The sequence below is a fragment of the Abramis brama genome, assembly GCF_963993115.1.
Source record: "Abramis brama genome assembly, chromosome: 10".
Lineage (NCBI taxonomy): Eukaryota > Metazoa > Chordata > Actinopteri > Cypriniformes > Leuciscidae > Abramis > Abramis brama.
In genome coordinates this window covers 35,594,689-35,622,057 of record NC_139972.1, presented here as the reverse complement: position 1 = coordinate 35,622,057, position 27,369 = coordinate 35,594,689, and the positions used below count along the sequence as shown (strand labels likewise).

Here is a 27,369-nt window from a genome sequence, read left to right as displayed (position 1 = left end):
TGGCTTCTTAGAGGTGTGTATACTGCAAGTAAGTAGGCACTAATAGAAAAACAATACAGGTAACTAGTTGTATTTCTCTTACAAGGAAAAGAGTATAAATGGAATAAAAAAGCTGATGGAGAATGCTGTTTTTTTTTTTTTTGCTAATTGAATTCGTCAGTAACTCTTTCAGTTCTGGATTCAAAAATTGTGAACAAGGATATCATTCTTGTAAATTACCATCAGTGTTTACAGTATGTTTATGTTTATTAACTACATATTTTCAGTCCCATATTTTCAAATAGGGCCTATATGGCCATTTTAAACTACAGCTTTAACAAAGCACATCCTTTTTAAAATGTTACAGTATCAGCATATTATATTGTTGATGTTTTTTTAAATTGGATTTCTTTGCAAAGGAAAGACTTTTACTTCTCTAATAAACTGAATAAACCTTTGTCTTATTTCTTTTGTTCTCACTCCATAAACAATTGGGTTAAAACAACTTGGAAAAAGTAAGTACATTGTGCTCACAAATACACGACTACTGGTAGAAAAATTATTTCTTATTCTGTATGACATAAACGCAGTCAGGGCAAAAATCAAAGTACATGTCATAACAATGATGTGAGTAATGCAGGTGTTTATGGCCTTCATGTGGGCCTTCCCAGATTTAAACACAGAGGTAAAAATCACAGCATAGGAAGCAGTAATGAGAATAACATCTGCAGTTGGTATAAGGAAAGCAGACAGAAGTCCTACTAAGTTATTAATTGATATATCTCCACATGCTAACTGAACCAATGCCATGTGTTCACAAAAACAGTGATCAATCACATTTGTTAAACAAAATGACAGTTCTCTTACGAGAGGTTCTCTCGTATTGCGTAAGTTGCTTACGCATCGGGAAAGTCTTCTTTCTTCGAGATCTGAAGCTAAAAATTATCCTTAATTTTGTATTCATTGTCAACGCAGTGCGGCAGCCGGCAGACCATGGCAGGCTGTATGAGCGTGCTCATTGGCTGCTCAGCGGCAACTGCTTAAGCCTACCAGTGAGCCCTGAGTGACGTCACATCCAATGAGGGCGCTTCGCGCCCTCCACACCCCTCTAACCGTCTAGATGGGTGTGGCCAGTGTGTATATAGGCAGGGCTCACAGGCTGAAATTCTGATTTTCTTGTCTTCAGCGAAGCTCTTCGCATCGCTGGATCTTGAGAGCCGCCGCCGTTGAAACCAGCGACCAGCAAGCCTAGGACAGCGCCTGAGGAAGCCGGCCGCCTTTGCCGCCTTCAGCCATCCGTGCCTGCTACGCTATCCGGCGACATATCCTTTTATTACTGCTGTGTGTGCTCGCTGATCAGACTGATATGACTGAGGAGCTCGCCGGAACCTCTCCCTCGAGCTTCTCTCTCGCTCTCTCCGCCCCCCCTCCCGGCCGCTCAACCGCCGGCTCTCGCCCGCGCCACCGCCGCGTCAGGGGATGAGGCGAATGAGATAAACACCCTCCCTCTGTTCGAGCCGCGCTACTGCGCCGCTCACAAGGGATGGCAGAAGTGGACGGTCTCGGAGCGATCTTCCTCTCCCTCTGTTCGAGCCGCGCAAACTGCGCCGCTCACAAGGGATGGCAGGAACGGACGGTCCTGGAGCTCTCTTTACGTTACAAGAAAGCTACTCCGTTCTCGCTCGGACCTACCTCAATTTCTCACACATTTCTCAGTCCCCTCTTAAGTTCAGGCGACTGGAATTGTTCATATTGCAGTATACGAGCCTGTTATAAATACACGCACGCCTGCAAGCAAACGCCGTCACAAGACTGACGCTGTTATATGCTCGCTCTGACCAAAAGCTATTGTATTCTCCCCTGTGGCTCAGTGGCAGAATCTTAGGCTTTTGTGCCAGAGACCCGGGTTCGATCCCGGCTCTCGCGGCAGATAAAAATTTATGCTGTCTCGGAGCGAGCTTCCTCTCCCTCTGTTCGAGACGCGCAAACTGCGCCGCTCACAAGGGATGGCAGAAACGGACGGTCCTGGAGCTCTCTTTACGTTACAAGAAAGCTACTCCGTCCTCGCACGGACCTACCTCAATTTCTCACACATTTCTCAGTCCCCTCTTAAGTTCAGGCGACTGGAATTGTTCATATTGCAGTATACGAGCCTGTTATAAATACACGCACGCCTGCAAGCAAACGCCGTCACAAGACTGACACTGTTATAACCAAAAGCTATTGTATTCTCCCCTGTGGCTCAGTGGCAGAATCTTAGGCTTTTGCGCCAGAGTCCCGGGTTCTATCCCGGCTCTCGCGGCAGATAAAAATTTATGCTGTTCGCTTCTCCAAGCTCGCGGCCAGTTTTTCTTACATACAGAAAGCAAACCCGCACTTCCTCTTGTTGGACCGCGCAGATTGCGCCGTTCACAAGGGATGACAGAGCGGACGGTCACGAGCAACGTTCAGCGCGCGCGCCTCACTCACCGGCGAAAAGAGGAGAGAGAGAGTGCTTTCGTCCCGCTGTGGCCGGACAAACCGCCAAATTCTCAAACATTTCTCAGTCCCCTCTTAAGTTCAGGCGGCTGGAAAGATTACTATTGCAGTAAACGAGCCTGTTTTTAATACACGCACGACTGCAAACAAACATGAGGTCGTACTCTTATATGCTCGCGCTAACCGAAAGCTAATGTGTTCTCCCCTGTAGCCCAGTGGCAGAATCTTAGGCTGTAACGCCAGAGACCCGTGTTCGAGCCCAGCTCTCGCGGCAGATACAATTTTTTACTGTTCGCTTCTCCGAGCTCGCGGCCAGCCTTTCTTACATACAGAAAGCGAACCCGCCTCTCGCACCACATGGTGCTCGTTTATTTATGAGCGTCTATACACGAGGGAAGAAAAGACGGTTAAGTCCCGCTGCGGCTGGACCACCGTCAAAGCTTCACGCTCTGTCAGTCCCCGTTGCCACGGCTACTGCAGATGTTTACCTCGCAGCCAACGAACCGGTATATCTACCCGCTCGCCTGCGCGCAACCACCGTTCTCACGGCGACCCAGAGAAATCTCAAGTGAGCATAATGTCCGGTTGCACAGCTCACGCCGTATGTGTTTCAAATGCAGTGAATGTGCCCACGTTTCCGTGTTCACCCCTGCACACAAGCACTATAAATCCCGTGTCTCTCACAGAGCCCACTCTCATAAAGTAGGCAGAAGCCGCTCGAGTGTTAAAAGTAGGTCACGTGTCCACCTCACCGTGCCCACACCTACTCACTGCCCGCTCTGTCACACGGCCTCTCACGACCGGTCATGTTTTAAATGTAAATTCTGTGCCCGCCCTCGAGCGCTCACACATACTAACGAACATTTCGCCCCCGACGCCGCCCTCGCGCGTCGCGCCTCACACTATATGTTCCCCGTCCAAAGCCACCGGGACACTGTGTGTAAAACGGCCAGCTATCGCTGTGTGCGATCCGCCGTATCTAAGCACCGAGAGCGCGCGCGCTGCGCCCGCCCCTCCGTTTCGAGCTCTCGAGCCCGCGATGCGCGGCGATCAGAGCCCGGAGGCCATTCTGCCCCTGGCTGCACACGCTAGAGTGTGGGAAGCTCTTCCAGGCGCATCAGAATGGGTGCTAAGCACAGTAAACTAGGCTATACTCTGCAGTTCGCTCGCCGCCCCCCGCGCTTTCGGGCGCGTACCGAGACGAGAATGAATGGGGAAGTAGCACATCTACTTCGAGCAGAAATAGCCACACTTCTGTGCAAAGGGGCTATAGAACCGGTTTCCCCCTTCTATGAGCGAGTCGGGCTTTTACAGCCGATATTTCCTCGTTCCCAAGAAGGACGGAGCTCTCAGACCGATTTTGGATCTGAGATATTTGAACAAAGCTCTTATGAGAAGATCGTTCAAAATGCTCACAACCAGGCAGATCCTCGCGCAAATTCGCCCGAGGGACTGGTTTATCTCTCTCGATCTAAAGGACGCATACTTTCAGATCCAGATAATACCCCGTCACAGGCCATTCTTGAGATTCGCCTTCGACAGTCAGGTATATCAATACACCGTCCTGCCGTTCGGCCTGTCTTTGGCACCCCGTACATTCACGAAGTACATGGACACGGCTCTCGCTCCCCTGAGAGGTCAGGGGATGCGAATTTTGAACTATCCGGACGATTGGCTGATTCTAGCACAGTCAGAGGCCGAACTCATCGCCCACAGAACAGTGCTTCTCAGCCACCTGGAAAACCTGGGGCACTGAAGCCCTGGTTAGCGGCCGACTGGTACCAGCGGGGAGTGACAATGGGAGCCGTCTCACACCGCAAAGTTATCTCGACGGACGCTTCCACCTCAGGTTGGGGCGCTCTTTTCGAGGGCAAACCGGTCTTTGGCCTGTGGTCAGACCAAGAGAAACGCCTCCACATAAATTGTTTGGAGATGATAGCGGTCGACATGTCACAACATGTCCGTGGTGTCCTATGTGAACCGACAGGGCGGTGTCAGGTCCAGGAACCTGTGCAACCTGACAGAACGCCTTCTCGTGTGGGCTCACCGCTCGTTGCGCTCGCTGAGAGCCGTGCACGTGCCGGGCTATTTGAATGTCGGCCCAGACAGACTGTCCAGAGACATTATTCCCCCGGGAGAATGGTCCCTGCACCCTCAGACAGTCCAGTTCCTCTGGCGCCTATTCGGCGAGCGGAGGTTGACCTCTTTGCGTCGAAAGACAACGCTCACTGCCTGATATTTTTCTCAAAGCGAGGACGCGCTGTCCCAAACCTGGCCCAGCCTCCCGCTGTACGCTTTCCCTCCGATCTCCCTGTTACCACAGGTCATAGCGAGGATCAGGGAAACGCACCACCCAGTGCTTCTCATAGCCCCGCGTTGGGAGAACCAAGTCTGGTACCCAGAGCTAGTGAGGCTGTCGCACTCACCCCCATGGCCGATCCCGGTGAGAAAGGATCTCCTCTCTCAAGCCGGTGGATCAATCTGGCATCCCCATCCGGAGCGATGGTCTCTGCATGCATGGGATAATCAACGGATACACGTTGACCTGCCAGAAGGGGTTGTGAACACGATCACACAGTCTAGAGCTCCCTCCACGAGATGGCTCTATGCATCTAAATGGTCAGTGTTCTCTAAATGGTGCGCTACCAAGAGCTTCGATCCACGTACATGTGGGGTCCCGCGAGTGCTCTCCTTCCTACAGGAGCTGTTGGATAAGGGCAGGTCCCCTTCCACGCTCAAAGTGTATGTGGCGGCTATCGCAGCGTTCGCTGAGACGACGCGCAGCCGGGCAATAGGAAGGAACGAGCTTATTATCCGTTTCCTCAGAGGAGCTAGACGGATGAACCCCCTGCGGCCCCCCTCGGTTCCTATCTGGGATCTGTCCTTGGTCCTGGAGGCCCTGAAGGCTTTTCCCTTTGAACCACTTGAATCCGTGGATCCAAAGTACCTTTCGCTCAAAACCGTTTTTCTGATAGCTCTGTCTTCAGTAAAACGCGTGGGGGATCTGCACGCGCTATCTGTTAGCCCTGCATGTCTTGAGTTCGGACCAAATGACTCAAAGGTCATTCTCAGACCGAGACACGGTTACATCCCCAAAGCGATTGGAACCCCCTTTAGGGCACAAATCATCTCCCTTTCGGCTCTGCCAGCATCCGATAACGGGGACAGTGACAACCTCCTATGCTCTGTTAGGGCGCTGAGAGTTTACATCACGCGCTCCGCCGCTTTCAGGCGTTCCGAGCAGCTCTTCGTTTCTTTTGGCGGATGCACCAAGGGTCTCGCCGCCTCGAAACAGAGCCTGTCCAGGTGGATAGTGGACGCGATTGCAGCAGCTTACGCCTCCAAACACCTGCAGTGCCCTTTGGGTATCAGAGCCCACTCCACTAGAGGCATGGCCTCTTCGTGGGCCTGGTCCAGCGGAATTTCTATTCACGATATTTGTATGGCAGCGGGCTGGGCCTCCCCATCGACATTCGTGAGGTTTTATAACCTGGAAGTTCCTGCCTTGCAGGCTAAACTATTATCAGTATAAGTGGCATGTATGCTCTGCCCAGTCGATTATGCGCAGACTACGTTCACATACTGGTGATATTTCTGGTATGGCACCAAGGGAAGGAGTATTTTGTGCTCAGACCGGCTGTGCCGCTCTGTTCCTTTATTCCCCGTTACGCGCTTGTGTACTGGTGCTGGCCCCCGCTGCTGGCCGCCCGCCCTACACTCTGTCGCGCTGGGATTATTCTCCCAACAAATAGACTGCGAAACCGCTCTATTTCTTTCCCTAATATGTGCTTATGTACTGTGTGGGCCCGCACTGCCGGCCGCACTATTTACATTGATATGTATAGACCGGCTGTGCTGCTCTATCTATCTACGAAGTGAAGTGCTTTGTACATGTGTTGGCCCGTTTCTCCGACCGGCCACCTGTTTTCAGCGTTATTTTTTCCCCGGTCTCCCTGGGATTCATGTGCTGGATGCTCGGCGCGCACGGCGTTGACAAGGGGTTCCCGATGCGTAAGCAACTTACGCAATACGAGAGAACCTCTCGTAAGAGAACGTACTCGGTTACCTAATGTAACCTCGGTTCTCTCTAGAAGAGGGAACGAGTATTGCGTAACCTGCCGTGACGCGCCACAAGCTTTTGCGCTTCAGACTACGAAAACCAGAATTTCAGCCTGTGAGCCCTGCCTATATACACACTGGCCACACCCATCTAGACGGTTAGAGGGGTGTGGAGGGCGCGAAGCGCCCTCATTGGATGTGACGTCACTCAGGGCTCACTGGTAGGCTTAAGCAGTTGCCGCTGAGCAGCCAATGAGCACGCTCATACAGCCTGCCATGGTCTGCCGGCTGCCGCACTGCGTTGACAATGAATACAAAATTAAGGATAATTTTTGGCTTCAGATCTCGAAGAAAGAAGACTTTCCCGATGCGTAAGCAACTTACGCAATACTCGTTCCCTCTTCTAGAGAGAACCGAGGTTACATTAGGTAACCGAGTACGTTTTCCAGCCAGAGAGACCATGGTGATATTCAGAAGTCCATTTCTGATTAATGGGACAACAATAAACTTTAGAAAGTTAGAGATTTCCATGTATTTATGATAGTAAAGTGGTTTGCATATTGCAAAGTAACGGTCCAGTGCCATCCAAAAAAGCAAAGTGGAGTGAAATGAGCCAACAAAATGAATGCAAAACATTTGTATCAAACAACCTGTTAGAGATATCCCACTCCAATTAAATAAAAAGCTAAGAAGCATGTTAGGTACAAAAAATACAGGCAAGATCAAGTCTACAACAGCCATTAAACCTATTAGTACATACATAGGAGAATGCAGAGACTTTTGACATATGATTAAATATATGAGAATAGAATTTGCTGTGATAGTAAAAACATCAGAAAGAAAGGGATAAATAAAAAAGGCCTCCATTCTCCTAGGCTATAGAAACCAATCAGATTGAAGTCTGTGAATGAAATATTTTGTGCAGAAAGATTCTTCATGCTGTTAAAAAAAAAAAAAAAAAAAAGGAATTAATGACTAAAGATAAAAACTAAACCATTTTTCCATGTATGTCCAGTAGGCTGTGCTACATTTGAGAGTGATAAATAATAAAATTCTACAGTATTGCTCACAATTATGTTATTCAGTGATTTCACTTTCACAATATGAATTAAAATGCCAAGTGAATGTGCTTTTCATCTATTATCATTATGAAAGGATTAGAAAACACTTAATTTTACCTTATTTGTGAGGTTTCTTTGTTGTACTTTGTTGCTGTGAAGAGAGAAAAAAAAATCAAGCTGACCTTTACAAGTCAGATGTTAAGTGAATGTTTCATTATATAAACATAAAGATACAAGATATGATGTTATGTTCAATTAGGCCTTTCATACATTAACCTGTGCTCTCGATAACTATCATAACTATTGTTTAACTATCATAATTCTTTTTCTTACATGTAAGAGTGAAATGAAAGCATGACATGAAATCATGGTCTCTAAATACACTATGCCGTGTTCCCATGAGTCTGTAAACTATTCCCATGTTGGAATAGAACCAGCCACAGGTTTTCACTTATGCCATATATATACACAGTATATATCCCTTATAAAAAAATAAATATAATTCAAGGTCATTTTATTAAGTAGGCTATACCTTAGTAAAGTTCAAGTATATTTTTAAAAATCTTGAAAATCCGACTTATTCATGCTTAAAACCGGGTCAGCACGATGTCTAAACAATCGACCATTGAAGACTGTGGGGTTGGACCAAAACCACGCGGCTCACAAAGAAACAGAACAACTACCACGAATGTGTTAGCCGCGGATGCTGCTAACAACATAGCCGATGCACAACAGGCCGACCTGCTAAGTGAGCTGCAGTCTCTACGTACCACTGTTTCTTCGATTAACACAAAGATAAGTGCTGTGGATGACTTTGGGAATAAGCTTGACAATGTGGAGAAACGTATAACTGAGATGAATGGCTCTGTTGCTGCTGTGCAGAGAAGTTTTGCTGATCTAAAAGCGGATATCATTGCTAATGATAAGCGGCTAACGGAGGCTGAGGACCGGATAGGGACCGCCGAAGATGACATAGAAAGGGTGAAACTGCAGCTGACTGATGCTGTAAAACGCATTGCTTATTTGGAGTCAAAGACGGAGGACTTGGAGAATCGCGGGAGACGCAAGAATTTGAGGCTTGTGGGACTACCAGAGTCAGCGGAAAAAACTCGACCCATGGTGGAGTTCATTCAACACATGCTACCGATCTGGCTGGGTCTTGATACCTCTAGAACCTTCGTCTTGGAACGAGCACACAGCATTTTGGCGAAACCGAGGCCGGGTCAGAGCAGAGCGGTAATCATTCGTTTTTCACTATTTCAAGATCGGGAGTTTGTGTTTCAAACAGACAAAAAGCGTGTGATCACCCACGAGAACCACAAGATCTTCTTTGCACAAGACTTCTCAGCGGAAACCATGAAGACACGGAGTCCATTCAACGCAGTGAAGAAAAAGTTCATTGAGACTGGATCCTTTAGGGGATTTCAATTACATCCTTGCAAGATGAGGATTCTTCACGAGGGGAAAATAATTCTTTTCTCCACACCTGAAGAAGCTGAGGACTTCCTATAGAGCTAGATTTGTAATTTAAATACGGCCACGGAATGTAGGTAACCGTACTGGACTTCACTTGAGGACAAAAAGGTGCAATATATATATTTTGTAATTTCTTTATTTTTTATATAATAGTTGCACTTTATATATATATATATATATATATATATATATATATATATTTTTTTTTTTTCTTTCTTTTTTTTTTCTGTACGTGGACTCTAATTACCATATCTGGTGGACACTTTTTGTTACGCACCAAGTAGGCTTGTGCAATTTAATTTTTGGTATATGGTTGAGTCGTTTGGCACTAGAGATGGTGAAATGCGGAGTTGCGGGGACGAACTGGGTGGGCTGTCTGAGAAGTGTACCTACCCAGTTTTTGCCACTCCTCGTTGGTGTGGATTGGCACTGCCCTTACATAGGTTGTTTAAGTAAGGGAAGGGAATGGGATCTCAAGGATTAAGGGGACTTGTTCTAATTGGTTAATTTTTTTATTTTTATTTTTTAACTTGTTTTAATTTGTATGTCACACTCAGTATGGATAGTTATTTTGTTCTTAAAGCATTATGGAAAATTCTAAATTGTCTGATTTGAGATTTACAAGTTGGAATGTCCGGGGACTCAATAAGTTAACTAAATTGAAACAGGTTATGAACAGGCTTAAAAACTTGCATTCTAAAATACTTTTTCTTCAGGAAGTCCATCTTACAATTTCTGAAATCAAACATGTACGACGAAGATGGCCTGGTCAAGTTGTACACGCAACGTATAATAATTATGCTCGAGGCGTTCTAATTCTTATCCATAAGACAATTCCTTTTCAACTTACTAATATTGTTGAAGACCCTCAAGGAAGGTTTGTTATTGCTCAGGGTAATATACTTTCTATTGCATTAAATCTGGCTAGCATCTACGGACCTAATGAAGACAAACCCAAATTTTTTGAAAATTTCTTTTTAACTTTATCGTCTTTACACGGCCTAAACATAATAGGTGGGGACTTTAATTGTACTTTGGACCCTCTGGTAGATCGATCAACAAAATATGATCCCCAAAAATCTCAATCTAGGAAAATCATAATACAATATATGACTGACTTGAATTTGACAGAGATATGGAGGAAACTTAACCCAGGTAAACTGGAATACTCCTGTTACTCAGGGATACATAAATCTAGATCACGTATTGATTATTTTTTAGTATCTCAAGAATTGGTATAAAAAAAATCAAAAATTGTTGGTATGATTGTATAGTTATAAGTGACCATTCGCCCATTTCCTTATCTATTTTTTTTGACAAGCTAAAAATATCTCCCACTAACTGGCGTATGCAGGTATGGTGGCTCCAAAATCCAGAGTTTGTTAAATATGTTGAAAAGAAGATTGACATTTATTTTGAAATTAATACTGATCAAACTAATGCATCAATTAGATGGGAAGCGTTTAAAGCATACATTAGAGGGGAAATTATCAGTTTCACAAGCACTAGAAGCAAGAAACAAAAGTCAGAAATGGTTAAATTAGAGAAACAAATAAAATCATTAGAAATAGACATAAATAAGCATGAGGATTATGGCAAACAAAAACAATTACTAGTTCTAAGAGCGCAATACAACAAGCTTACAAGTGATAAGGCAGCAAAAAGTCTACTGTGGTTAAACCAAGCTTTTTATGATCAGGGGGAAAAGGCCGGTAAATTGTTAGCATGGAGAATTAAAAAAAAATAGAATCTGAAAGAGCCATTAATGGCATAACCACACAATCAGGTGGGATCACAAATGATCCACATGATATTTGTCACGTAACTGCTCCAAGACACGAGAGTAGAGGATCCAAATGCAGCTTTTAATAAGGAAGGTCGTACAGGCGGGGTCAAACAGAGCAGACAGAGCAATGTAGATCAAACAGCAAGGGTAATCCAGATAACAGGCAGAATTCGGGGCAGGCAGCAATAATCAAAAGTCCAAGAACAGTCCAAGTCAGGCCAGGCAGATAACAATCATACAAATGAGGAAACAGTCCAAGATCAAAAACCAGATAAACAAAACACAGGCTAAACACTCAGAAATGCAGTGTGACACACAAGACTTCGCAGGGAATGATGAGGTGAACCAGGCTTATATGGGGTGAACTAAACTATATAATGAGACACAGGTGAATGTGATAATCAGGGATGAGTCCGGGCAGTGAATTATGGGAAATGTAGTTGTGAGTGAATAATGATAGTCTGATGTGGAGTGCCCTCTGGTGGCACTCAAGGGCACTCCAGCTGGTGACCGTTACATAGCCCCCCCTTTAAGGAGCGGATTCCAGACGCTCAGAAAATTCTCCAGGAGGGAGGTGGAGCGGAGGCGGACCCGAGGGCGGGATGGCGGACCAGGCCGTGCAGCGGAAGAGGACCTGAAGAGTGCTGCAGGGCGGAAGCCCAGGGCGGAGCAGGCGGAGCAGGCTGTGCAGGCGACCAGGGCGGAGCAGGCTGTGCAGGCGACCAGGGCGGAGCAGACCCTTCGGGCGGCCAGGGCAGAGGAACAGACACCGGAACAGGAACAGACACCGGCTCAGGAACAGGAACAGACACCGGCTCAGGGACAGGAACAGACACCGTGGCAGCGGTTATCTCAGTTGAGGGCTCAGGTTCAGGCGTGTCGGTGGCCATCTCTGCTGAGGGCTCAGGTTCAGGCGTGTCGGCGGCCATCTCTGCTGAGGGCTCAGGTTCAGGCGTGTCGGCGGCCATCTCTGCTGAGGGCTCAGGTTCAGGCGTGTCGGCGGCCATCTCTGCTGAGGGCTCAGGCGACGTGGCAGCGGCCATCTCATCCGGAGACACTGGCTCAGCGGCTGCCATCTTGTCCGAAGACACTGGCTCGGCGGAGACCATCTTGTCCTGAGACACTGGCTCGGCAGCAACCATCTTGTCCTGAGACACTGGCTCGGCGGAGACCATATTGTCCTGAGACACTGGCTCGGCGGAGACCATATTGTCCGGAGACACTGGTTCGTCGAGCGTGACGTGAACAGTCTCTGGATCGGCAGAAGTGACGTGAACAGTCTCTGGATCGGCAGACGTGACGTGAACAGTCTCTGGATCGGCAGACGTGACGTGAACAGTCTCTGGATCGGCAGACGTGACGTCGTGAAGCTCTGACTCGGCAGGACTGACGTGAGGCTCTGGCTCGGCAGGACTGACGTGGAGCGCAGGCTCGGCAGGGCTGACGTGGACGGACTCAGACTTGGCAGGTACTGTGGGGTTGCGGGGCTCCTTGTCCGCCAAACCCACAGTAAAAGCTGAATCGCTCAATTGCAGGGCCAAGTTCATATACTGTCCAAGAGTCCAATGAGGATTGTGCAGAGGCATGCTTGAACCGAGCGGCTCAGATAATCCTCCCCGAAAAAATATCATTAAGCATACCTCTTCCATGCAGGTCAGGTGAGCCAGCTCCAAAAAGTAAATTACATAATCCTCCATTGATCGATCTCCTTGACAGAGACGCATAAGTCTCACTGCTGGATCCATGTTGGCGAAGTCTTCTGTCACGTAACTGCTCCAAGACACGAGAGTAGAGGATCCAAATGCAGCTTTTAATAAGGAAGGTCGTACAGGCGGGGTCAAACAGAGCAATGTAGATCAAACAGCAAGGGTAATCCAGATAACAGGCAGAATTCAGGGCAGGCAGCAATAATCAAAAGTCCAAGAACAGTCCAAGTCAGGCCAGGCAGATAACAATCATACAAATGAGGAAACAGTCCAAGATCAAAAACCAGATAAACAAAACACAGGATAAACGCTCAGAAATGCAGTGTGACACAAACAAGACTTCACAGGGAATGACGAAGTGAACCAGGCTTATATGGGGTGAATTAAACTATATAATGAGACACAGGTGAATGTGATAATCAGGGATGATGAGTCCGGGCAGTGAATTATGGGAAATGTAGTTGTGAGTGAATAATGATAGTCTGATGTGGAGTGCCCTCTGGTGGCACTCAAGGGCACTCCAGCTGGTGACCGTTACAATATTAATAATGCATTCAAAGACTTTTATCAATCATTGTATAGATCAGAAGATTCTGCCGACTTTGTTGATCGAGATGCTTTTCTTGACCATCTTCAATTTCAAGTACTCACTGAGGAGGTCAGGAAGGAATTGGATAATGATATAACTGAACAAGAATTATTGCAAGCCATAAAAAGCGTAAATTCAGGTAAAGTTCCTGGGCCTGACGGCTTGCCTATAGAATTTTACAAAACTTTCCAAGAAGCAGTTGTTAACTCCGCTTTTGAATATGTTTAATGAATCATTTGATATTGGTAACCTACCTCCAACTTTAAAACCTGGTAAAGCATCAACTGATTGCTCATCATATAGGCCAATTAGTCTCATGGGAGTGGACACAAAAATATTATGTAAAGTTCTTGCTAAAAGACTAGACCCACACGTCCCTTTTTTAGTGCATAATGATCAGAATGGATTTGTAAGGAGCCGTCAGGGCTTTCATAACATTAGACGAGTCCTTAATATAATTGACTGTAATAATAATGCCAGAGACAATGCACTATTGTCTTTAGATGCAAGACAGGCATTTGATAGAATAGGAGTGGCCCTATTTGTTCAATGTATTACCGAGATATGGAATTGGGGGAAAGTTTTTAAAATGGATACAGTTACTATACACTGGCCCTGTGGCATGTGTAAGGACTAATAACAATTTATCAAGCCAAATAACTCTAGAAAGATCAACCCATCAGGGCTGCCCTCTGTCCCCATTATTGTTTGTTCTGGCCATTGAGCCGCTAGCCATATCTATTCGAAATGAAGCAAATCTGTCAGGAATTACTATTGGAGACCAAGAACATAGCATATCGCTATACGCAGATGATGTGATACTTTTCTTGTCCAAATTATCAACTAGCATACCAGCAATATTACAATTAATTAATAGGTTTGGTAAGTTTTCGGGATATAATATTAATGACACAAAATCTTCCATACTCTTCTTGAACAAGGAGGAAAGGAGTAACCCAGTCATAAGATCCCATTTTTTAATGCAAGAGAAGGATTTACATATCTTGGAGTTAAGATTACCCCCCAAATTAATAAAATTGTTAAAGCAAATTATGATCCGCTAATGGGTGAAGTACGTGAATCAATTGAAAAATGGACAACAATGCCCATATCAATGATTGGCCGAATTAATTTGATTAAGATGGTAACTCTGCCGAAATTTTTATACCTGTTTCAGACACTCCCACTGCCAAAACATTTTTTTAAGGAAATTAACAAGATTCTTTGTAGGTTTATCTGGAACAATAGAAAATCTAGACTTAGGCTTAGACTACTGTATCTTCCATATGACAGGGGTGGCTTACAGATGCCGAATTTACAGTGGTACTACTGGGCCGCTCAACTTCGATGTGCTATGTTTTACTTCCTCACACAGTCTCCTCCAGCCTGGGTTTCTATTGAACAAACAGTATCTAAGCTCCCATTAAGGTTATACTTATATTCATCAGATCCAAAGACCTTAAAAAAACAAACAACAAATCCTTTCCTAAAGAATACCATTGCATTGATATATGGTTCAAAGCTCACAAACATATTGGTGATACACCTCCTATTTCTCAGTTCTCTCCTATTTGGAGTAATGCACAGTTCACTCCGGGCAGGGCAGACGGCGGTTTTAAGGTTTGGGCTGGTAGAGGTGTGCAAAAAATTGGAGATTTATATGACAAAGGCATTTTGTTAACATTTAATGACCTGAGTCTGAAATATTCAATTCCTCAAAAACATTTTTTTAAGTACTTACAATTGAAACATTTTATTTCATCAAAGCATTGTGATGCCCTTCGGGAGCCGCCGCTGTCCTGTCTGGAGAATATTATGATAAAGCATGAACATGGGAAACGGCAAATTTCTATATTATATGCTACACTTATCTCATATGATAAGGAATCCAGTAAAGATAGAATGAGGGCTTGGAGTTTGGATATTAAAGAGGATATCGAGGAAACTGAGTGGTCAAAAGCATGCTTAAAAGCTCAAATACAAACGATTAATACAAGAATTAAGCTATTGCAACAAAAATGGTTGATGAGGACATACATAATCCCTGAAATGCTTAACAAATGGTCCCCGGACATTCCAGACAAATGTGTGAAATGTTTAATTGAGAAGGGAACTTTAATTCACTGTGTATGGGACAGCCCTAAATTGGTAACTTTTTGGAAAATGGTTGTTTGTACCCTAAGTAACATCACAAAAACCCAAATACCGTGCATTGCAAAACTTTGTATTCTGGGGATATACCCAGATCATCTTTCTATCAATAACAATCAGAGGACTCTTATCGACTTTGGCCTCCTGCCGGCCAGGAGGATGGTTGCTTTGAGTTGGAAAGAGACTGAAAATATCTTCTGAACACTCTTGGATCAAGGAGATGGCAATGTGTGTTACTTTAGAGAAGTTAACGTACATTACAAGGGGTAAAGCACAGCAATTTGAAAAGATGTGGGCACCTTTAATTGATTTCCTTAAGAAATAAGAGGGTGCAGGTATTAATGTTTTGAGTGTGACATATTTTTGTTCTGTTTTGTTTTATTTTAATTACTGCTGCTTTGATCAACATATTTGGAATGTTTTTGTAACTTATTTTCCTTTTGGTGATATCATTTTTGTTATTTGGTTATTGTTTGTTTTATTGGAAAATCAATAAAAAACATTGTAGGAAAAAAAAAGAAGAATACTCTATGAAGTAAGTATACCAATACTAATGTACGAGAAGTATACTTGTAATGGCGCGTTTCCACCGAGTGGTACGGTACGGTACGGTACGGGTCGGGTCGGTACCCTTTTATTTGCGTTTCCACTGCCAAAAGTTGAGAATGGTACCAAAAAGCCGAACCGTACCGTACCACTTTTTGGGTACCCTTCCGTTGGGGTACCTAGCACAGTGGAACGGTACTAAAGGGTGGAGCTAGACTCACTGCAGAACGTTGATTGGTTGACAGAGAATCGTCATTTGCGCGTGCCGCAAGGGGAAAGACACAACACACGAGGCGCCATTTTTAAATTACAACACCGTCGCAACAATGTCGCCGCGCAGCATAACTTTACCGTGGTCGACCCAGGAGGTGCAGACCTTCTTGGGTATCATCGGTGAAGAAAGGGTGCAAAGGGAACTCGATGGCATGGTGAGAAACGAAAAGGTTTTTCAGCATGTTTCTGAGAGGATGGCTGTCGAGGGTTACCAGCGGACGTCCGAGCAGTGCCGCATTAAATGCAAGAAACTGCGGAGTGACTATCGTAAGGTGAAAGACCACAACAGCCGGAGTGGTGTTCACAGAAAAAATTGGAAGTGGCTAGAAATGATGGACGCCATCTACGGGCACAGACCGGCGAGTTTGGGACGAGAAGGAGGCATCGATACGGCTACCTCGTTGCTGGAGTCGATGATGGAGCCTCCCGGTAAGTTTGTAATTGTGAAATATAACGTTAGTATACATCGATCACGGGAAAGCTTACGTTCAATGCACAACTTTTGTGCAAGTCTGTTGTTTGTCTGTCAGCCAGCCAGTGTGGTATCAACCGATCATTTGCAAGCTAGCAAAACGCTAACGTTAGTTTATTAGCCTGTGGTGGACGGAGTACATGTCCAGTAACGTTACTTGTAGCCTACAGATACCCTAATAAAATACAACTGTTTTATTACTAAACATATTCTACTAAATATATATTAAAGAGAGATGGGTCCAATGATATAGCTTAAGGAAAGAGTAAGAACTCCGTCTGAAAATTATTATGAAATATCAGAGCAAGGTGAAAATGTCCACATTCAATAGGCTTAAACAGTACAGTAATGTTGTGGGGTAAAAAGTACAATATTATGCTTTGGAATGTAGTGCAATAAAAGTTACTCTTATAAAATTATAGATACTTGAAAAAAAAAATACTTATGTACATTATACAAAGTAAAAATGCTTTGTTTGGCTACCCACTCAGTCCTACTACGTTGTATGTTCTGTATTTATCTCAACCGCATTGTTGCCGTTTGTGTTATTAACGTGACTTTTGTAAATTTTCAGTTGAGCATCCTAGCGGTCAGGAGGAAATGGAGGCACTTGATGAGATTTCCACCCTTGAAAGCTCAAGTTCGCCTGCCAGGACATCAACCCCGACACCACCACCAGAATCTGCTCCATCAACTTCGAGTGAACCTCGGCGTATTACAATCGGTAAGACATGAACACCAGAGTGAAAAGAAATGTATAATACTGTAATAATATATACTAGAGGTGTAACAATATATCGTGCCATAATATATTTCGCAATACAAAAGCGCAACAATACGTATTGTGGATGTTGACAATATGTATCATGGATAGTTCTCCCAAAATAAAAATTACTGTGTGAGAAAAAATTCATGTTTTCAGAGTGTCAGTACTACATTAAATTACTATATAATGTTGCTTATGATGTATACTAATGCAATGGGGGAATATTTGTGGTCCTCATAATGGCAAATGTCTTATTACCAGAACGTTAAGAATATTCGTCTAAAATAATTCAGTATTTTCAGCTTCAGAATCATGAATATTTTTATTCTGGTGTCACCATTGTCCTTGGGTTACAAGCACCAAGTCCAAGCCTATCCATTTAAACCCACAATGTAATATCCAAGTTTTCATTTTAATCGACAATAATTTTTTTTTTTTTACCTTTTATCATATGTCGTGGAGTATCGCAATATTGTATCACGAGTTCATTATCGTCATATGTTAATATATACATGTCCAATTTAGACATTGTATTGTAGTACTGTAGATATCTCCCCATAATATTGGTTGGCTCAAATCACAAGGATCAAAATGCTTCGCTAAACAAACCAACATTCCTGTCTCTTTTGCATTCCAGGCAAGAGGAAAAGGGGGCAACAGGATGTTCATGCGGCCCTGGTTGAGATGCAGGCAGCTGATGAGAAGCAGCAGGAGTGGTTGGAGAGGATGGAGGAACGCCGTGACCGGCGCTTCGAACTTATGCTGGAGGATGCACGTGAGGCAAGGCGGCATGAGGCTGAACTAACTCGCCAACACATGGAGCAGTCTGCAAGCTTCAATCAGGCCTTCCTCGGCACGCTCAGTCAGCTGGTGCAGGCGTTGAGTAGTCGCCCCAACCCTGTGCCATGATCCAGCCACTTGTGCTCTTTTGCACACAGCACTTTAGACTTGTTTACTTTTTTGGACTTGTTTAATTTTTTTGGACTTATTTAGTTTTTTGTTTGCACTCATTTACTTTGTTTGCACTTTTAATTTTTGTTTGCACTTGTTTACAAAACCTTTTTTCTGTCGCACAGCTCATTTTTTTGTCAATAGCATTTGTTTGACTTTTTAAATTAAAGTACTTTTTCATTACCTCATGTGTCCTGTGTTCAATGGCCATCTCACACAATTCCTCCCTTACCCATTCTATAAATTGAGGTCGTTTTATTAATGTTCCTGTCATCTGGTGTCAATGACATCTATTGTTTGCTACCTTGGCCATAATGGCCATTTGGGAGATTATGCTTGCCTTAAATACAAAATAGTTAGCAATGTGTTACTTTACATTTATTGCAAACAAAATCTGAATTTATTTATTTTTACAGTCAAAGGTATTGCAGAGTAATAAGTCCTTTACCCCAAATATTATAAATTAATATTATAAATATTATAAATTGTTCCCTTATAATTACACGTGTACTTATAAAGTATGTACAATAATTACAGAAAGGTACGCTGTAAATTCGGTGTACTTACGCAGTACTTTCCGGGCTGTAATCATGAATTACTGCATAAATTATTTGTAATTTTCCATGTTTTTTAGCATAATAGGTCATAAGCTACATACCATGTAATATTAAAATAATTAGCCCTTAGTTGGGTAGCTTAGTTATGAAATACTGCATTTTATTTGTATTTTTCATGGTTGTTACTCCTTTATTCACCAAATATTATAAATTGTTCCCCTATAATTACATGTACACACTCTATAATTACCAAAAGGTATGCTGTAAATTATGTGTACTTGCGCAGTATTATCTTAAGCGTTACCAGATTGGCCATTTGATATAGTTACCCAAAATGAATTATACCTCATGTTTAAACACCATCTACATAAGAGGCAGCGGCAAAAATATTTCACAAAATATGAAGAGGCAGGGTAAAAGTAAAAAGGATTTATTCATGTCCATAAAATCAAAACTTAGCGTTTACACAGGTGTGCCTTTGCTATCTGTACAACAGATTTAACTGTTCAAATAACGCATCAGACCCTCGCGTACATCCCTGCCCTCCTCCTCTGCACCCTGTGCCAGTGGCACCACAGGCTCTGCAGCAACAGGTGTATCCCATTCGTGCTGGTAATCCTCTCCATGCCTTTCACAAAGATTGTGCAGAGCACAACAAGTCAACACCATGGACTTCACCAGTTCGATGTCGCTGTCATTCCTCTTCATAAGGCACCGCCACCTTCCTTTGAGTCTCCCAAAAGCATTTTCTACCACCACCCGAGCCCTGCACACTTTTTTGTTGTAGGTCAGTTGTTCTGCTGTCAGCCGGCCATTGTCAGGGAATGGTTTTAGGAGCCAATTCTGCAAAGGGTAGGCAGAGTCTCCTAGCACATAAAAGCCAGCATTCACCCCACTGATGTTCCTGGTGCAAGCTGGGTAGAGGCTTCCACGCTCGACCAACTCCCACAATGTAGATAGTCTCAGAACCCGAGCATCATGCAAACTTCCAGCCATTCCTGCATATGCACTCCAAAATAGTCCTTTTCCGTCAACTACTCCTTGCAGGATGATGGAATGCCAGCCTTTTCTATTAAAGTAATCGCAGTGGTACTCCTTTGGGGCTATTATGGGTATGTGTGACCCATCAATGGCACCAACACACTGTGGAAGCCCCCACCGGTTCTCAAAGTAGGCTGCCATCTCTTTGAACTTCTGCTGGTCAGGGAAACATATCTGTTCTGGAACTAACAACATGCTAGCGGCCTTGCAGAATTCCTGGACGCACCGACACACTGTTGTTCTGCTGACTCCAAAAAGATGGCCAATACTTCTGTAGTCGCTGTTGGTTGCAAGCTTCCATAGTGCAATGGCAACTCTTTTCTTAAGGGGAACACACTCTCTGTAGTTTGTGTCCTGCTTTTCCATTGCTGGATGCACCATGGCACAAAGGAATATAAATGTTTCTTCAGACATCCTGAAGTTGTTCAACCACTGTGTGTGTGTGAATCCTGGAACGATCACATCCCACCAGTCATTTGAGCGGCTGAAAGTCCAAATGGTTGGTCTGCGGCGCTGATTTTGCACCAGATTGAGTATCTAGAAAACAAACAAACAAAAAAGTTAAGATTAATACAATGTCGCTGTGATGGTGGGTCATTTAATTAAAAGTGCAACTATCATACGCCGGATGAAAAAATACATAAAGTATTATATAAAGTATTATAAACATTGTAAGAGTTACCCTTGGACACGATAGAATATATAAATTTGTTAAAATATCTAATATACTGCACCAGAGAGGGAACTTTGGTGTCATTTGCCTTGTCTTTACTCGCGCGGTTGTCTGTCTCGTCCCAGCTCCTTAAAATTTCCCGAATTCCCCTGTATTTTTCCGCTGTGTTTTTCCTTGCAGCATGTAGCCTTTGCTCAAACAAATATTGTCTCTTCCTTGAGATAAACAGCCACACACCGAGAAGCAAGAATAGGATCTGCTGTATGTCCTCCATTGTTGTTTGCGGTGAACTTTCCTCTTCCCGCGCGATCGAATGACGTCAAGCTACTTTCCGTCATACACCACGCCTATCAAGTGACGTTATCACTACTTTCTGGAATACACCACGCCTATCAAGTAAGGGTACTGTTGGCGGTGGAAACGCTAGCCAAATCATGGTTAACAGACCCGACCCGTACCGACCCGTACCGTACCGTACCGTACCACTCGGTGGAAACGCGCCATAAGTGTACTGTTTCAATAATACTTGGGACTTAATTGGCCCACCTTTTAGTTTATAAAAGTATACATTTAAGTATACTTAAAAAGTGTAACTGTGTGACGGAATGGGGGGCTTCTATGATATTAGACTGCGTAGCCTATAATAAAAGATAATGAATTTCAAACCTGAACCAAACATATTTTTATTCAAAGATCAACAGTCTGTCATTAGTCTTTAGTCTGCCACAAAAAAACAACATTAAAATCATGAACTCAAATGTCATTGTGAAAAAGAACAAAACAATGACTGTTGTAAGTAACAGTGCGTAAATCAGACCTTTCAGTATAGCCTAACGCTAATAAGCTTAAACGAAAATAACTAAATAATTGTGTAGTGAAGTATTTTTTTGTACACAGTGCCGCGAACAATCAATCACTCCTTTACGCGTGCATCACTGTCCTTGCAGCTGCAGCAACTTGCGCTCTCTTCATCAATGCTTAAAACAAAAAGGGGACAAAAAGGTCGTATTGTCTTTGTGCATATAGATTAATTAGATAAATGAATAGAAACAATAAAACTATAAATTCACACAGCTATAGCCTACCTAGGTTGTGGAGGCCCGACATCAGCATATTTCGCGGAGGTTTTCACTGTTTCCAGCACTCCTGTCTTTCCCAGGATGTATTTATGGAACTCTGCACAACTCATCACCAAATTCATTTTTACTTTGATTTCGCTGCGGACCAGGTTAAATGAGCACCTTCCAGGCACCAGTTTCTATGGTTAAAGGTCTTCAATTATTAAAGGTCCAGGCACCTTTAATAATTGAAAACACCCATTCTGAGTATGCATTGCTCACGGGGATGCTCAAAATTAAAGACGGTAGCTTGGCATACTGTGGGAACGCAGACCTGCTCCTGAGTGCTTGGGCCCAAAGCTCACCTACAGGGTGACTGTGTATCTCCAGATGAGGCAATATCTCTTTCAGAACACAGCTCTTGTTGTAGAGCTCATCCAGGTCAAGCTCATCCTCCATCTGAAGGGCAGATACAGCTGTGGTTAATTTCTGGTAGCTGATTTCTTGCTTTTCCTTTAGATTGAAACACTGGATGTTGAACAGGTGCCCAGTTTTGGAGAAATTGAATCATTTCTCAAGGTATTGCTCCGCGGTATCATAGAAACTCGTGAATTCTCTCTTGAGCCTGTCAACCCTAAGATTAACGTAGGAGAGGAGGACACGGTCAACTTTTGCTCCGAAAAAAGCATCTTTTTTGCGCTGCTGCAGTTTGGTTCGGAGGCCGTTCATCAGCGCATACACTTCAACTGAGGTGAGACTGTCACTCTCAAGACTCAGCACAGCACCAGTGAACATCTTTAAAGTATTTTGCAAGAAGAAGAGAGTGACCTCCAACTCGCTGCATTCGTCTTCCTCTCCATGCTCGTTACCCCGGAGCGCATCCCAGAGGACACGGGGCACTCCTCCTCTCCCAGCGACAAGTAGCACCGCACAGCTGGCCAGGTGTTGATAAGTCTGTCAATTGCAGGGAGCAGGCTCAACCATTGTGTCGGGACGTTGCGCACCAGTGTATGGTACTCCATGTCAGCAAATTCAAACATTTCTTTGAGGGTGGAAACTCTCTTGGCAGAACAGCTAAAATGGTTGAATGATTTTATAACAATAGTCTCCACATCTGTTTGCAGTGCATTGCTGGCACGTTTAACGGCATTGTGTATAATGTGAGTTGGGCAGTTTGCGGGCAGGATCTTGCTGTTGATTTTTTTTTAGATTTTGGTAAATGGAGTGTTCTCTTACGAGAGTTCTCTCGTACTGCGTCTTAGCTAAGACGCTGCGGGAAAAGTCTCTTTTCACGAAATACTGAAGCAAAAAATTATCCTTAATTTTATAATATTGTAAAGCGCATTTGCAGCAGCATACAGCCATAGGCGAGACGGCTCGCTCGCTCATTGGCTGCTCTGCGGCAACTGCATAAGCCTATCGAGCGAGGGCTGATGCAACATCAGACCAATGAGGGCGCTTCGCGCCCTCCTTGCCACTTCCCGCCGAAACGGGCGTGGCCTAGCCCTATAAAGGTAGCTCGAAAAGGCTGACTCACTTGATTTTTCATCTCTTCAGCGAAGCTCACGCATCGTTGGATCACGAGAGAAGCAACGCGTCATCTGAGAAGCACTTCAGCGGGACGAGCCACTTGAAGCCGCTGGCCAGCGCCGCCTTCCACTGCCGTACCTGCTGCGCATTCCGGCGCCTATATCCTTCTATATATATTCTGTGTATAATGTGTATTATGTATGTACATTTTACACTAAAAGAGCCGGGCGTCTTTTTCAAGACGCCCCCCTTTCCTAGAGGATCTCGCAGCTCTCGCGCTCACTGACGGCGACCGCCCTCACTCCGAGCCGATTGCCTATGGTGACTCTGAGGACTCACCTGGCATCCTTCTCCGAGGCTGCTCCTCCTGGAAGCGGACGGTCGGGGTTAGTTTTTCTTTACGTTACAAGAAAAACTACCCTGCCTCTGCGCGTCATTCACCGGCGAAAGGAGAAAAGTGTGTTCGTAGTTACTGGCCTCTTTTCTCTTACATTTCCCAGTTCCCTGTCGGCGACTGGAAATGTCATTTGCAAACGCCAAAGAATACATGTTGACGCTCAACGCATACCAAAAGCCTGTATCCCCCTGTGGCTCAGTGGTGGAATGATAGGTTTTTCGCATGGGAGACCGGAGTTCGTTTCCCGGTCTTGCGGCATATATTTATGCCGCCAATGCTCCGCTCTGTCAGTCCCCCGGGGGCGACTGCAGAGGTGCATTTTTGCAGCCAGCAAGCGCGTAGTACCCGCTTGCCTGCAACCGAACACCGTTTCTACAGTTCCCGTGCGTCACTGGCGAAAAGAGAATGGAGTGTTTTAGCCCCGCTGAAACCGGGCGATATCCACTCTTCTCACATTCTGACACTTTTCAGGCGTCTGAAAATGTCAGTATTGCATGTTGTGCTACACGCATGCCTGCAACAAACGCTAGTGTGGTTAATACTCGCGGTAACTGAAAGACTATGTGTCTTCCTCTGTGGTCCAGTGGTAGTTTCATAGCCTTTCGCGCAGTCGACCTGGGTTTGATTCCCAGGTCCGACGGCAGAAAAATTTATGCCGTCACATACAATTCGCTCTATCAGTCCCCTGAAAGGCGACTGCAGATGTGAATTTTTGCAGCCGACGAGCACGTGGTACAACCCGTGCCCGCTTGTCTGCACACGAAAGCCGTTCTACGGCTACCTAGAAAAATCCCATTGGGATGTATTTCTGGTGTTCCGGCCACTGCCGATGGTGCTATATGTGTAGAGAAGATGCCCACTGTCTAGTGCCCATCCCTACACACAAGCACAGCCCTTCATACAGGGCCCGCGCTCATAGTATCGACTCAGGTCGATCGCGCTCACAACATAGTAACGTGCCCGCTGCTGGTGCCCACAAACACTATGTTCTGCATGCCTCATGGTTTTTCTATAAAAGCAGCCTGTCCGCATTCGCTCTGCTCAGGCAGACAGTGCGCTCAGTGCAGTAAATGTGTCCGCTCTTCCGAGCCCACATTCACTCACAGACATTACATGTCCTACGGGACTCGCCCAGCCCTCCCTCACTCGGTTAAACACCGTGGCGAGGTCGAGTGCGTCTGAAAATGTCGATATTGCATGTTATGCTACCCGCATGCTTGCAAACAAATACTCGCGTTTAACTGAAAGTCAGTGTGTCTTCCACTGTGGTCCAGTGGTAGATTCTAAGGCTTTCGCGTGGGCGACCTGGGTTCGATTCCCAGGTCTGATGGCAAAAAGTTTTTATGCCGCCAAATACAAATCGCTCTGCCAGTGCCCTGAGAGGCGACTGCAGATATGTATTTTGCAGCCGACGACCACGTGGTACAACCCGTGCCTGTTTGCCTGCACACAAAAGCCATTTTACGGCTACCCAGAAATATCCCATATGGATGTATTTTCTGGTGTCCCGGCCACGGCCGATGGTGCTATAAATGTAGTGCTGATGCCCACTGCCCAGTGCCCATCGCTACACACAAGCACAGCCCCTCACACGGGGCTCGCACCCATAAATTTGACTCAGGTCGATCGCGCACCCAACATAGTAAATGTGCACATTCCCCAGTGCCACAAACACTATGTCACACGTGTCACGTGGTTTCTGTAAAACGAAACCTGTGCACGCTCGCTCTGCTCAGGCAGACAGCGCGTCAAAAGCAGTAAATGTGCCCGCTTCCCGCCCACACTTACTCACAGACAACGAGTCCCACGAGACTCGCTCAGCCCTCCCTCTCTCGGTTAAGCACCGTAGTGGGGTCGAGGACGAGCGTTCTGCCCGCTGTGATCAGCGCGCTCCCCGCCTCGAATGTCACAGGCATAACGCCTACGTTACAGCACGCCGAAGCACCTCTGTCGCCCAGAGGTTTCGGAATGGGTGCTAGACATTATAAAGACAGGCTACTCGCTACAGTTTTGTCGACGCCCTCCCCGCTTCACAGCGCGCGTCGAAACTACGATGAATTCAGAAGTAGCACACCTACTTCGTGCCAAAATATCAAAACTGATGAGCAAAGGGGCTATAGAGCCTGTATCTCAAGCTCAAAGCGAAGGGGGGCTATACAGCAGATACTGTCTGGCAAGAAAGACGGGGGTTTCAGACCCATACTGGATCTAAGACAGCTGAACGAAGCATTAGCGAAACGCAGTTTCAGAATGCTTACAACCAGGAAAATCCTCGCGCATATTCGCAGAGGAGGCTGGTTCATGTCAATAGGTCTGAAGGACGCGTATTTTCAAATACAGATAGCGTCATGTCACAGGCAATACTTGAGATTCGCCTTCGAGGGCCAGACATACCAGTATAACAGTCCTGCCGTTCGGCCTGTCCCTGGCGCCTCGTACATTTACGAGGTGCATGGACGCAGCGCTCGCTCCTCTCAGACTCAGAGGCATGCGAGTGCTGAACTATTTGGACGACTGGCTGATTCTGGCTCAATCACGATCAGAGCTTGTGGAGCACAGGGCCATTTTACTCGATCACCTCGAGAAACTTGGTCTCAGAGTCAACTGGACGAAGAGTTCACTGAACCCCAGTCAAACGATCCCGTTTTTGGGTATAGTTCTGGACTCACAGTCTATGTCCAGCGCGCAGCGAGCTCTCTCCACTGCGGCGCGACCTTCCCGCTCAGGGAATTTCAGAAGATGCTAGGTCTCATGGCCTCAGCATCACCAGTTCTTCAGTTGGGCCTGCTCCGCATGCGCCCCTTGCAGTTCTGGCTGAAAGCGCGGGTACCGCGCAGAGCATGGATATCCGGTCGGCTGTGTCTCAAGGTCAATCAGAGCTGTGTTACAGCTCTAAAACCTTGGACAGCGAATGACTGGTACCAATCAGGTGTAAGCCTGGGGACTTCCTCAAGAGTGAAAGTGGTGTCGACGGACGCCTCCACCTCGGGATGGGGAGCGCTGCTCGAGGGCAGACCGTTCTTTGGCCTGTGGTCAGAACGAGAAAAGCTCCGACATATAAACTGTCTGGAAATGCTGGCAGTGGAAAACGCGCTGACGCGCTTTCGTCCCCGAATCAAGGACCATCACGTCTTAGTCCGTTCGGACAACATGTCTGTGGTGTCCTACATAAATCACCAGGGCGGTCTCAGATCCCGAGACCTGTACAGGTTGGCGGAACGCCTCCTGGTTTGGGCTCAGCACAACTTGCGCTCGCTGAGAGCAGTTCATGTGCCTGGGCTACAGAATCTGGGTCCAGACAGACTGTCCAGAAACAACATTCCCACGAGCGAATGGTCCTTACACCCACAAACAGTCCAGCTGCTGTGGGAGAGATTTGGCAGAGCGGAAGTGGACCTCTTCGCGTCCCACGAAAATGCTCACTGCCCCGCGTTCTTTTCCAAGAATGAAAGCGCGCTGTCCCAAAGGTGGCCTCGCTGTCCGCTCTATGCTTTTCCCCCCGTCTCCCTCCTTCCTCAGGTGATAGAACGGGTGAGGGAAACGAAATGCTCAGTGCTGCTTGTAGCACCACTTTGGAAGAACCAACCATGGTTTCCAGATTTGATGCAGTTAGCAGACACTGCCCCGTGGCCAGTGCCGTTGAGGAGGGACCCCCTCTCGCAGGCCAGAGGCTCGATTTGGCACCCTCGACCAGAGTTGTGGTCCCTCCACGTGTGGGCGCTCAACGGTTACCCGCTGATCTCTCAGTGGGAGTGCTAAATACTATCACTCAGGCTAGAGCTCCGTCGACTCGACGGCCCTATGCTTCAAAGTGGTCGGT

At 45.6% G+C, this 27,369-nt stretch overlaps 2 protein-coding genes across 2 annotated transcripts; one reads left to right on the top strand and one right to left on the bottom strand.

The window, feature by feature from the left end:
- Positions 1-375: 375 nt before the first annotated feature.
- On the bottom strand, positions 376-7,446 carry LOC311090417 (olfactory receptor 52N2-like; the record flags this gene model as incomplete). The annotated part of the gene is made up of 2 exons (XM_084125671.1): positions 6,957-7,446; positions 376-839 (listed from the first exon to the last, which is right to left on the bottom strand). The coding sequence occupies exons 1-2, from the start codon at positions 7,381-7,383 to the stop codon at positions 376-378; spliced, it is 891 nt and encodes a 296-aa protein (XP_083981797.1). The 5' UTR covers positions 7,384-7,446.
- Positions 7,447-15,904: 8,458 nt separating this feature from the next.
- LOC311091436 (uncharacterized protein) lies at positions 15,905-18,476 on the top strand. The gene is made up of 3 exons (XM_084127376.1): positions 15,905-16,533; positions 17,151-17,300; positions 17,980-18,476. The coding sequence occupies exons 1-3, from the start codon at positions 16,158-16,160 to the stop codon at positions 18,249-18,251; spliced, it is 798 nt and encodes a 265-aa protein (XP_083983502.1). The 5' UTR covers positions 15,905-16,157; the 3' UTR covers positions 18,252-18,476.
- Positions 18,477-27,369: the final 8,893 nt, after the last annotated feature.